This window comes from Xenopus laevis, chromosome 4L (genome assembly GCF_017654675.1).
Source record: "Xenopus laevis strain J_2021 chromosome 4L, Xenopus_laevis_v10.1, whole genome shotgun sequence".
Classification (NCBI taxonomy): domain Eukaryota; kingdom Metazoa; phylum Chordata; class Amphibia; order Anura; family Pipidae; genus Xenopus; species Xenopus laevis.
This window is the reverse complement of record NC_054377.1, coordinates 114792862-114806664: the sequence shown is the minus strand read 5'-3', so window position 1 is coordinate 114806664 and position 13803 is coordinate 114792862. Positions and strand designations below refer to the sequence as shown.

The window sequence follows — 13803 nt, the reverse complement described above, 5'->3', positions numbered from 1 at the left end:
TTAAAAGGGGCATTGATTCATGGGAGGAGGGGGTCATTCTTCCACTGTATAAAGCACTTGTAAGGCCCCATCTAGAATATGCCGTACAGTTTTGGTCTCCATCACTCAAACAGGACATTATTGTATTAGAGAAGGTACAGAGAAGGACAACTAAGCTGATAAAAGGTATGGAAAATCTTAGCTATGAGGAAAGACTGGCCAAATTGGGGATGTTCACTCTGGAGAAGAGGCGCTTAAGGGGTGATATGATAACTATGTATAAATATATAAGGGGATCACATAATATTCTCTCTAATGCTTTATTTACCAGTAGGTCTTTCCAGCTGACACAAGGTCACCCATTCCGATTAGAAGAAAAGAGGTTCCGCCTAAATATTCGGAAGGGGTTTTTTTACAGTGAGAGCTGTGAAGATGTGGAATTCTCTCTCTGAATCAGTTGTACAGGCTGATACATTAGATAGCTTTAAGAAGGGGTTGGATTGCTTTTATAGCAAGTGAGGGAATACAGGGTTATGGAAGATAGCTCATAGTACAAGCTGATCCTGGGACTAGTCCGATTGCCATTTTGGAGTCAGGAAGGACTTTTTTCCCCCTCTGAGGCAAATTGGAGAGGCTTCAGATGTTAGTCTGTTATGTAAAGTGCCCCCTCTTACTTCCACAAATCCAATTCATGTGTACTTTCAAAGTGGAACAGGCTCTTTGCAGCCCCAGGTGCAAGCTGTACCCCCTGTCAGGGTAAAATTCCACAAATCAATGAAGCCAGCACACTCCGGTAATATTGAAAAAGTGAAAAACTTTACTTAAAGTGCTTTAGGCAATGTTTCGGGCTACTCAGGCCCTTTGTCAAGCCTTCTTACTTCCACAGGACCCTACATTTCTGTACTAATACAAATGGACTTATTTCTATGAATGATGCCACAATACATTGTGTAAGAATTGTAATTTTGATTACCCTATGAAATTTCCCTTGGATGATCTATAAGAATGGGAAACGGCGATAGAAAAATCATTAATGGTGTTTTTCCATTCCAGTTGCACTAGGGGGAAACCTTTATTGATCCTAATAATTTCTATTAATTCATATCAATAAAAATATTAATACAAATACGCCAGATCAACAAATAAGCCTTCTGATGTACTGGTAGTGAGCAATAACTTCCACACACAAGTAATTCTGTAAATAGAATTAAATAGATTCACTTAGCCTAATATGAAGTGTTTACAGAAAGAGGCAGTTTTGTATCAATTCAACAGACATTAGGGAGCCCCACAACTTTTGGTGCATGACCAGGTTCCTGATAACAAAGCATACACACATTGGTCTTCTTGTGACTGCTTTCAGCACTTTTTAGGAAATGGTGAAACAATATAATAATGAAGGAACTTGTCTCTATCAAATTAAAAAAGCCCCCTGGCACTAGTTTAAACTGTGCTGAAAGTAATACCTTGCCTGTCACTTGGAAGTTTGAAAGGCTTGAAACGGCACAATAGTAACCCCGCAGGGATTATTTTAATTGTTGCTGATCCAACTAAAATGTATAATTGAGTTATATTTCTTCCCTTTTGCAATATTTGCCATTTGACTTTACATGGTAATTGAATTTCATTTACATATACCCAAGCACGCATTCCTATCTTGCTCAAGGCTGATATTTATCAATCAAGGTAAAAAATAAACAGAAGGTGAAAAACAAAAAAGCATGAAGTCCAGTAGAACACTATAAACCCTTTATTCATGTTTTGCTGTCCCTGTAAATCAAGTTGCAATAACATTTTGCAATACATCTGATTTCTTAAGTCAATATGTAAAAATGAATTGGCCTCTAATTGGTCCTGAAAAATTACTTTTGATAATGCCCTTCAGTTAATATTTGCAAACTTAGTTGCATTTGTGTTTACTCTGGTGTTTCATTCCTTTATCTATATTCAGTGATGCCTCATTCATCTACTCTATGTACAGTTATAGTATGTTCCTTTGCACAAAGCTTGCTTGTTTCCATGGAGTAGTTACATACAGTACCTAATAACATGAGCCTACAGCTCCTAATAAATGTTTGTCTCTCGCTATATGATGCCTGATAAGATACATGTTTTCCGGAAAATAATGCCATATCATTATTCCACTATAATGCATATCAGTGCTGCTAGGATATTTTCATAAAATTACTAGTGTATCTCTTGTTAAAGGAGAAGGAAAACTACCAAAGCAGTTTATTGCCAATAGATTAGCCACAATAGTGCAAGCTATAACACTATATTTATTCTGCAGAATGCTTTACCATACCAGAGTAAAGAGCTCTAGAAGATCTCTATGTTTGTATAGGATAACTGCTGCCATATTAGCTTGGTGTGACATCACTTCCTTTCTGAGTCTCTCCCTGCTCACTCATAGCTCTGGGCTCAGATTACAGCAGGGAGGGGAGGAGGGGGAGGGAAAAGGGAGGGGGAGAGAAGAGCAAACTGAGCATGCTCAAGCCCTAGCCCTGGTGGTTTATGCTGACAGCAGGAAGTCTGATACAGAAGCCCATGTGTACACAATAGAAGGAAAGAAATGCAGCTCCAAGTGGCCTCCAAACTGGTGCTTATTTTTGAATTCCTGGCTTAGGGCAAGTTTTGGTTGCATAAAACCAACTGTACTGCCAAACAGAGCCTCCATTAAACTGCCAGTCCACATAGGCCTACCAAATCATAGCCAACTATAGCCTTAATTTGGCATCCCCAGGAACATTTTTCATGCTTGTGTTGCTCACCCCCATCTTTTTTTACTATTGAATGTGGCTCCCCCAAAAAAGTAGGGGACCCCTGTATTAAAGATTAATGATGGGCAAATTTATTCACCAGGCGCGATTTTGCGTGTTTCGCCGCAAGCAAATAAATTCGCCACATTGCCTCGAAAATGCGTTAGCATCAAATTTTTTTGATGCTGGTGACAATTTTGACGCCGGCAAAAATTCATCACTTCCTTCCTGAGTCTCTCCCTGCTCACTAATAGCTATGGGCTCAGATTACAGCAGGGTGGAGAGGAGGGAGGTGGAAAAGGGAGGGGGGAGGGAGAGAGGAGCAAACTGAGCATGCTCATGCCCTAGCCTTGGTGGTTTATGCTGACACCAGCAAGTCTAATACCACAATAGAAGGAAAGAAATTCAGTGGGTTTTTTTTGGCAGAGGACTCAGAGCAGTATTACTTTGAGGGCTTACTGGTGTATTTATATAGACCTTTCTGATAAAGCTTACTTAGTTTTAGCCTTTCCTTCTCCTTTACAGATAAGGTCTGATAACCCTTCTACAGAGGAGCAGGCGTCCATACTCAGTAGAAGTAAAGACTTCAACAGATTTGTCAGATGTATAGCGTATTGACAGCCAGAATTGTGTAATTGATGATTGTTTTAAATAATACAAATATAACATTATGCTTTAAATTTTTATGGAGGCACCGGTACATGAGGCACACCTTGGTTTGGATTGAGTACAGTGGGTGGTTGTTAATGGTACATTCTCTACTTGGAATAAGGATCTTAGTGGGGTCCTTCAGGGCTCGGTATTGGGTCCACTTTTATTTAACTTGTTTATTAAAAACTTAGGGGAGGGTATTGTAAGTAATGTATGTTTACAGATGACACAAAACTATCCAGCCCAATAAATCCCATGCAGGATCTGGCATCCTTGCAGCAGGATCTTGACAAACTGGCAATCTAGGCATCTAAGTGGCAAATGAGATTCAATATTGGTAAATGTAAAGTCGTGCACCTGGGACGTAAAAATATCCAAGCCACATATACCCTAAATGGGACTGCACTAAAAAATCCACTATGGAAAAGGACCTTGGAGACCTTGTAGATCATAAAATAGCTTGTAGCAGGCAATGCCAGTGAGCAGCATCAAGGGCAAATATGGTCTTGAGCTGTATTAAAAGGGGCATTGATTCATGGGAGGAGGGGTACAGTTTTGGTCTCCATCACTCAAACAGGATATTATTGTATTAGAGAGGGTACAGAGAAGGGCAACTAAGCTGGTAAAAGATCGACCAAACGACCGATCTCCGACGGACGAAAAATGTCGGGACTCTCCACACACGGTCCGAAAATCGTACAAATCCACGATTCGTACGATCGGATCTTTGCGTCTATGGCCAGCTTAAGGCAAATTGGAGAGGTTTCAGATGTTTTTTTTTTTTTGCCTTCCTCTGGATCAACTGGCAGTTAGGCAGGTTTAAAAAAAGTCAAAAGGTTGAACTTAATGGACGTGTGTCTTTTTTCAACCTAACTTTCTATGTAACCCCTTGGCTGTTGCTCCGAGTGGCCTGCTGGTGCTTATTTTTGAATTCCTGGCTCAGGCACTGTAGTGCCAAACATAGCCTCCTTTACACTGCCAGTCCACATAGGGCTGCCAAATCATAGCCAACTATAGCCTTAATTTGGCATCCCCAGGAACATTTTTCATGCTTGTGTTGCTCACCCCCAACTCTTTTTACTATTAAATGTGGCTCCCCCAAAAAAAGGTTGGGGACCCCTGTATTATTCACCAGGCGCGAATTTTTGCATTTCTCCACAAGCAAATAAATTTGCGAAATTGCTGTGAAAATGCATCGACGTCAAATTTCTTTGACGCTGGTGACAATTCGAACGACAAGTAAATGGACGGCCATTGACTTTAATGCACGTCAAATGTTGAGTGGAGGGTGCCTGGGACCTTATTTATTGACCATAAATACAGCTGCATGTTTGACACCACCACTGCTCAGGTGTGAAGCAAGTTTTTAAGGGTAGATAACCAACATCTAACAATATATTTCTGGGGGAGATCTATTAGGTGAACACCTTACAGAACATTAAAAAAAATCTATTTAGTCCCTGTTCCCTGAACAAATCACCTTCTTTATATGTGCAGTATGCGTGTAATCACTGACTTTTGGTCGTTTACTTTGGAAACCATAATTTCCTGCCAAGAGGTTTTTTAGGTAGACGGTGCAAAAGTATATTATAACAACATCAAGAGGACATAGTGTCATTTACTGTTGCTATTCGAATACAGACCCCAGCATTATTAAACACCACCATTCTTAACAATATTAATAGTCCAAAAATATCTGGGCAAATTATCATAAAACCACAGTGTTCACATAATTTATAATTATGTACTCGACAATTCATTGTGGTTACTTTGCCATTTTTTGTCAACTATCACTAGAGGTAAGGACTTTGAGAGAGCAGTGATAGTTGAATGTTTTTTATACAAATAGCTGCAAATAGAAATAAAAGTCTATCCACCAAACAAAACAAACTACAATTTTTTTTTAAAGGCAAATTTATTTAGTAAACATATTTCATACATATATATGCTTGTTAAAATGGAGCACTGATGTTCTTTCTTTCCTTAAAAAGTCATATGTGTATCTCTAACTTTGGTCTCCTAATGTATAGTGCAAACAGCATATTGCTTAATGTTAACATGACAGCCATCTCTTTTGCCCATCGTTTTGCTGTTTCTTCAACAACTCCTTATAGTATTCGGATCTCAAAAATCTTGGGAATGAGTCCTTGGCCATGAGACAGAGTATAAGCTTTTGAGCATCATCAAAACAATGAGGTGTTGCTTGTGTGATGTTCTGAGCTATGACATCCCTTGTTTTGTGATCAATATTAATCTGTAGAAAAAATTAGATATTCATTTTAAAATAATTGTAAATCTTTATTTAATATATTAAAAAACGTTTATCTAGTTGCTGTTTGTCACGCTGATTATTCTCCTGTCTTGAATCTAGACCATTACCATAATTTGTAATCCAAAAATGTTTGGAAAGATTATTGTTTCTTATCATCAACATATGGCATTACCCGTTACATTGCTTATTATATACATTATAATAATATTATTATAATTATCTTACTAATTTCTTTTAACGTTGAAAATCAGGTTGAAATACAGAAGAAACAAAAAATGCAGATATCAGTTACCAGTTCTGACTTTTTGGACCAAATGTCCACTTCATTGTCCAGTGTAGGCCTAAAAGAATTTGCCTTTCACATTCAATATCTGATCATCCTTGTTCATGTATCAATTGTCATGGTAAGAAAACCAAGGACTCTGTAGTTCTGTCATTGAGTCTGTGGCTGACCACATATCGCTGATTCCAAGGGATGCCACCTTTATTGGTATTAAAATCTGGACAAAGGGGTGGCCTGGTGTCTAGTGATGAGTGAATCTGTCTACGAAAAATTTACAAAATGCACTGAAGTGCTCATTTTCACATGAGCAGTAACTCACAGTAAGCAATATTTTTGTTTTTTACGGGCTACTACTCCTGGGCAAGCTGTTGTTTCTTATCATCAACATATGGCATTACCCGTTACATTGCTTATTACATACATTATAATAATATTATTCTAATTATCTTACTAATTACTTTTCATGGCTGGCTAATAAATTTGCTCATCACTACTGGCCACGTTAGAGGGGCTGTTCTTTGTCATCAGAGGGCTGTGGTGACATCAGGGTCATGCCCGCACCAATCATAACATTTTCCCTTTTTTTAAAAAAAAATTTAATAGCCAGGAAGGATATTTTGAACCAGACAGCCCACTACTAGGCTCAATTCCAGCCAGTCAAAATACAATGGTATGTATACCCTTCAAATTCCACTTCAAGTAGCCCAATACCTTGCTTCCATCCACAGCAATTAATCTGTAAATCCAATGTATAGGTATAGGTACAAACAAGCGCAGAAGTACTTACTGCTGCAAAAAGTGACTTTATTCACAAACACCGCTCTTTATCAAGTGTTTATCAATTCCAGCCAGGGCAGTATCTGCAAGAAGTTTGCATGTTCTCCCCATGCTGGGCTGGGTTCCTCCAGGTACTTTAGTTTACTCCCACACTCCAAAAACATACAGGAAGGGTAAATACATCCTTACAAACTAAACACAGTGCATGTGTATGTGATAGAGACCTTAGGGGGTTATGTTATTAAAGGCACTACATTTTCACAGGAGCAGTAACTCACAGTAACCAATATTTTTGTTTTTTACGGGCTACTACTCCTGGGCAAGCTTAGTGCCTTTTATTACATATGGGAGTTAAACTGATCTCCACTGGGGCAGTGACTGACGGGAATGATGTATTATCTCTGAGAAAATGATGACACTATATAAATAAAGAATAGTAAGAAAGGAAGTGATGTGGATAGGTATGCAACACAAGCTTGTAAACTACTTTATTGTTTTCATTCCTTCTGTAGGAACTGGACATATTATATGGGGTTGTTTGGCTGTACTTTCTATTCACTGAACTCTAAAATATATAACTAAATCATGTTATCTGAATTACTTTTATTATTGTAATATTGCACAATATAACAATCTCATTAATAATACAACAAGCATGTTTGTATTAGTATTCATACATGAATAATAATGCTATCATTCGCGGCGAATTTGCGAGATTCGCCGCCAGCGAATAAATTCGCGAAACGCCCGTGAAAATTTGCGCGGAAAAAATTCGCCGGCGTCAAAAAAATTTTTCTGAAAAAACGGGCGCCGGCGTCGAAAAAACGGGCGCCGGCGTCAAAAACGGGCGCCGGCGTCAAAAACGAGACGCCGGCGCCGTTTCGCGAATTTTTCACCGTTTCGCGAAATTCGCTAATTTTTCAGCGAAACGGCGCAAATTCGCCCATCACTAGCTATCATTATCAGTTTTAATAAAAGACTGTTGAATATTAAGATATACATAATGAGATGGTGGTGATAGTTATTTGTATCTACTTGTACATTATTTCTAAACTGTTTTTAACATTAAGCATTAGGAATAAGCAAAGGCATACAGCAAATTATCCTTCTAAGCAATGACTTTATTCACCCTTAGCAAATATGAAAGCTTTGGAAGAGTACTCCAAACTCTACTGTGATTTTGCTGTAACATTCACATTTGACATCTTGGAAAATGTTTGAGAAGCTCTGGGTTATAATAACAATTTTTTTGCCTCTCTAGAATGTGATTTTCAGAAGCTAAGAGTTTTAATCAATCCCATTTTTATTTTTAGCTTTGAAAAACCTATTACATTTCCAACAAAGAGGTTTTATTTTTCATAATCTGAAATGGTTCCACTTCATATTACAAGAGCAGCAGGGATTAACTAGTCTATGAAAATGGACTAGAGACTATAAAAAGTATTGATAAATGTAAGTGGAAATATGTCATTTCTAGTTTCTAATCCAGCTAATAGCATTTCTCATGACTTGGCCGTGGCTTATAACATTAAAATGCATAGAACAAATATGATCATGGGACACTGGATTTTCAGCAGTGAATTCAAAAAACTAAAATAAGCATTTCTTGGGAGACCTGATATACTTTATCAAGGAAATGCACATAACAATGGAGACAGCAAACTAGTGCTGCTATAACAACTGCTACATGAAATAATAAATCCTGTTTAAAAAATGCCCTGAACAAGCATTTATTGTAAAATGAAACATTTTGATGTTGAATTTACTCAGTAGTCATATTTTAAGTTTTATAAATGAATGTGCATGTAATAGATGCAACGGCATCTAACAAAAGAGGATTAGTATCAATGTACATGTGTTATTTTGTCAGATCTGTTGTCATACGCACTATGTGATTAGTAATCTTTAAATGGAAATATAGTAGGTGTTAGGCCAGGATTTATAGGCTTTATTTGTTCAGCTTTTTTTTTTCTCACCTCTCACTGCTGTTCTTTAGCAGAATGCTGAGGTGTCTGTCAGATCTAACCAGGAAAAACGAAACAACTACAAATTTTCATTTCACCATCTGTTGTTATAGTCCCTTTTTATCATGGTATATTCTTATGTATTTTAGCAGCTTTATGCAAAAATAGTTTTTTATTAAACAGGGATGATCAAATAACATACATAATCAATTGTATCTGATTAGGAATGGAATGTTATATATTCTTATCTGACCTCTCTGTTTTTTTCCATGGTTTATCCATAAGACACAAACTTTATGTCTCAACAATAAGTTGTTTGTAAAGTAAAGTTATGGAAAAGTAGCCAAAAATGCATCTTTTTGGCAAGTGCTTATCATTGAGTGTCACCAGGACACTTATTGGGGAATACAGGGCTTTTCCAACAATACTCAATTAACACAGGAGAAACAGCAAATTCCCTGTTTGCATTACTGCCAATGACCAAAACAGCTCATGGGGCTAGATTAGTGATAGGGCATTGTGGGCTTCCAGGCCCAGTACTGATGACCTTGAATGTAGCTTCACGTATGCCTCAAGAATTCTGAAAAATGTATAAACTTTGTTCCTAGAAATAGTTTCTAACCAGAGTTAGCTATATGACCTAAGGCAACAATGCCACTTTACATAATAAATCATGATGGACTATTCAGTTGGAATATATGAGCTATATCAGTTTGGTCTATTTGGACTAAATAGGGCAAATTCATGTTTAGGGTACAAACCTTATATATCTCATAATAAGCAAATATTGTATATTTAGTGATAGCAATACAATTTGTCGTAATACTATGGCTATGTGCTATTTCCAATAGAGGATTTTCTAAGATCCAAATATTCCCAACAAGATAGGAAGAAAGGAAACATTTTGGTAATAGCCATTCCATGTTCTTACATCTGTTAATATATTTTGTTGCTCAACCTAACATGCATATCTCAAATATAATAATATGAGGGGGCACAAATTAGAACTAGTGATGAGCAAAAAAATACAGAAATGCATTGAATTCAATAGGTGTCAACATTTTTTTTACACGTGCAACATTTTTTCTCACTCCAAATGCATTCAATGAGGTTTTTTTTCTTATGGTGACTTTTTTGTCCAAATGCTTTAAAGTCAATGAGCGTTTTTTCTTACGAGAACATTTTTTGTCGCTGCAAATTTTTCCACTGCAAATTTCTGGTACAGTTTTGCATAAATGGCGAAATGTGGAATTTAGACATGGATCCATGGCTGGTGAAAAAATTATCTTATCACTAATTAGAACTCATCTCATTCTCAACTCAACTCATTCATTGGGATTTTTAGATGTGTATTTATCAATGGGTGAGAACTAGAGATCACTATTTTTATAAATATGCCTCTAAAACTCCAATAGGAATGAATAGAGAGTGGGGGAATTTTACTTTGGTGAGCTCTGATGGCACACTTTCATAAATCTGCCCCTAAGCATCGAGTAAAGTTTGAGCTGGTATTGGATAGTTAAGGGAGATAACATAGCAGATGGTAGTGATGCAGTTGCAGGAGCTACATAATTATAGAAAGAGGGGAAAAGAACAGAACTGAAGAAAAAAAAAAACATAAGGCAGGGAATTGATTAGAAAAAAGTTTAGTGAAGTGAAAGTAGGAGGTATAGGAAATTACATAAAGATATTGATATTAAGCAGAATAGATAGAGATCATAGAAAACATCAATATTAGAAAAAAGTAGTAGCACTCATTTCTGTAGCTTGTAAAGCTGGTTATACATTTGATATTTGCCCACCTTGAGATACTGAGGTGATATCAGGCTGATCCAATCTTTTTGGTTTGAGTAAATGAAATTATGTTAAATTCAGACCATTGGGGCGTTGTCTTCATCAACAACCACATGATGTCTTCATCCAACAGCATTTTTAAACAAGACCAATCAATTTATTATATAATATACTGTCTCTTTGTTTTGTTTTTTTATAAAACAGACTAACACGGTCTTGTGCAATACATCACATCATATCATAGACTGAACAAGTTCATCCATACTGATGGGAATCCATGACTGGTGTCTCAATCTGCTTGGTAGTTATAGGATCTTCTTTTTTATCTCATCATTTTATCTTATCTCTTTTTTTATCTCTTATCATCTTATTTGAAGGCTAGATGTGACCCTCCAAAGTATTATTTTAGTGCCATAGCTGTTGTCTTAGTTGTTGTTGCCTGATGGCAGTCTCTTTGAATTTGGTGCAGAATATTGGATTCCCGGCCCACTGTATTAAAAAGCTGAACAGCACTGATTTAAGAAATATACTAGCCATAAATTTGCAATTCGCTGAAATGCATGACAGAATTTTGCTGAAAAATGATTACACTCATGTATCCCTTTATGAATATGGCACAACTATGTAACTTGGTCTAATGAATTTTAAGTGGTTTTTGTGGAAGATGTATAGTGCCAGTGTCAAAAAGTTATTTTCTTTGCATAATTACAGACATTCTATTCAACCCTCACCGCATAATTTCTAAAACTGCAAATCAATATAACACAGTATGTTCATATGCTATCCAATGATTCACAAGGGGAAAGCTATAATAAAGAGATAAAAATTAAAATAGTATTATTTTAAACCTACTTATTCATTGGTGTTATAAATTTGGCATGTTGCAGCGGAGAGCCTCTATTGGCGCCCATCCAAAGAGATATTAAGATTAATTATATTGGCCCAAATCCACAAAAGAGATCATATGAAGTTGGAATTTAGCCTTTTGGGACACCATCTTTTAATCAGGTCTTATCTATATTCCTCTATAAAAGCAGCAATTAAACAACCAAGATGAAACCATTATATTATTAAAACAATGTCACCCTGATACTAATGATTTTTCTGTACTGGGCCTGTTGCATAATGTATTCCCAAAAAAAAAAAAAAAAGATCAGAAAGTTTTAAACATGATCGGAATGAAGCAAAACACTTATGCATGTGCTATACAAATAAAGCATGATAATAACATTCGCCATGCCTAATCAAAGTTTACAGCAGTACAGTGGCCACTAATATAAAACAAAATATGAAGCAGTGACAGCAACTTGTCAGGCAAAAGGTATCTATGCTAACACATCAGATTTATATCATATTCGTGTGTTGTGTTGATTTTTATGGAAAACTCTAGCTGCTAATCTGAAACCAATAATAAAAAGGAAAATAATGCCAATAGTGCAAGGGATATGAAAAGGATTATATTCTAGTGTAAGTGCAACCTTCAAAAACTGTTGATGACCTTTGTTAATATCGTCAATAGAGATGGGCGAATTTGACACGTTTTGTTTCGCCAAAGATTTGCCGCCAGCGAAATGTCGCAGACGCCCATTAAAGTCTATGGGCGTCAAAAAAAATTTGCCGCGCGGAGAAATTGTTTTGACGCACGTCTTTTTTTTTTGACTCACGTCGCCATACATGAGTATAGCTGATTTAAATCTTTTAGCATGTCTGATCGACTAAACAACCAATTGCAATGTCGGAAACACTCCACACATGGTCCGAAAAATCCTACAAACCTTGCTACACTGAACTGTGTATACCACATTACTTTGTTTTTCTTTAGGCGTTAGATCCTTTGGGTGTACCAGTTTTTGTCTCAGTATGTTGCTAGGTTTGAAAAACACAGGGACGTGGTGTTTGTTGAAATTCCTCCTGAGTTTCTCAGACACTCCAGCTACATATGGGATGACTATGTTTTGCCTACTATGTGTCTCCGGGTGGTTATTTATTTTGGTGTTCCTGTTGGGATTGGTTGCTGCTGCTTTGACAAAAGTCCAGTCTGTGTAGCCACACACACTTTCAAAGCTCCTCTGAGATGTTTATGCACCTTGTCTGTAACACAGTAACTACACAGAATCAACACCTCTGTGAATTTCAGATGTCACCTCTCTGAAGATTTACAATGTGCTGTTGTGATTGGATAAGTGGAAGAGTCTATATGTCGAGAACTTCCCACACCAGTCAGTTGAACTGAACAATCTGCTTGGATGAGTAGTGAAACGTCTTCAATAATTACTCAGCAAGACCAGTTGTTTTTTTGAATTACTTATATCAGAACTACAAACCTTTGTTTCATACGATGATATCTTTGCTTCTATGACCAGCTTAACTGAAATATTCATGGTTCAACCACAAAAAAGGGATTTAGTGCATTCCTAGTTCCTGTGCTCATCTAAAGGCACACAGTTTGTCAATTTGTGCACACGCAGACCAACTGCATTGCACACAGAGAGGCCAATTTATTCAAATATTAGCTTTAGAGTTTTTTTAAAACATAATTAAACTCACTTTCTCTAATGAATGCCATGAAAGTTATTAAAAAATCCAAATATAAAAAGTACCAATGGGAAAAAAATGGAGGGATGCACTAAAAAAAATAAGAAAACCTCTAAAAATTTGAATTTTTCAGACAATTGCCAGCAGAAAAACTCTAAGGGGCAGATTTACTCGAGGGCGAAGTGGCTAATGCTAGCATCAATACGCTAGCATTACCGCCCGCAGGGACATTTCCAATTTACTAACTGGTGCAGACGCAAATTCGCTTGTGAAAGAGATAGATGCTAGAGGTCATTCGGACTCTATCACCAGGTGACTATTCGCTCTGGCGAATGGACATTACTCTGCAAATTCAATGAAATCTGGATTTTACTGAACATTACCTCTTTTGCCAGACTTGACTTCGCCAGCTCAGACCAGGCAAAGTGCACATATCTTCCTCAATCTTCTGTTACTTACATCATATTTTTTAGTGGAAAAAGCTTCTAAGTCCTTTAATTGTTTTTGGGGTAACCGGGTTCCCCCATACATTTTCTAACATATGGAACATTAACTATACAGTGGGCTCAAGTGTAGGGCATTATAACAACTCTATTTTTTTGGACTTGTGTAATGTAATGTATTTGCTGCAACCTATATGTCCATTCAACTTTAAATTTCCTGCCACATGCAAATAAACCTGAGCGCAAGACCTCTAGCGAATTTGCACTAGGCAGAAATGAATGCTAGTGCATCTTCGCTTTTTAATTGCTCGCATTGCCAAAGTAACGCTAGCGAAACATCGCCAGC

General features: G+C 37.0%; 1 protein-coding gene across 1 annotated transcript in view; it reads right to left on the bottom strand.

The window, feature by feature from the left end:
* Positions 1-5285: 5285 nt before the first annotated feature.
* The window catches only part of LOC121403093 (regulator of G-protein signaling 21-like), a 71642-nt gene continuing 63124 nt past the window's right edge, over positions 5286-13803 (bottom strand). The window contains exon 4 of the mRNA XM_041590661.1: positions 5286-5643. Coding sequence (XP_041446595.1) covers positions 5443-5643 — 201 coding nt within the window. The 3' untranslated portion in view covers positions 5286-5442. The remainder of the gene's footprint in view (positions 5644-13803) is intronic.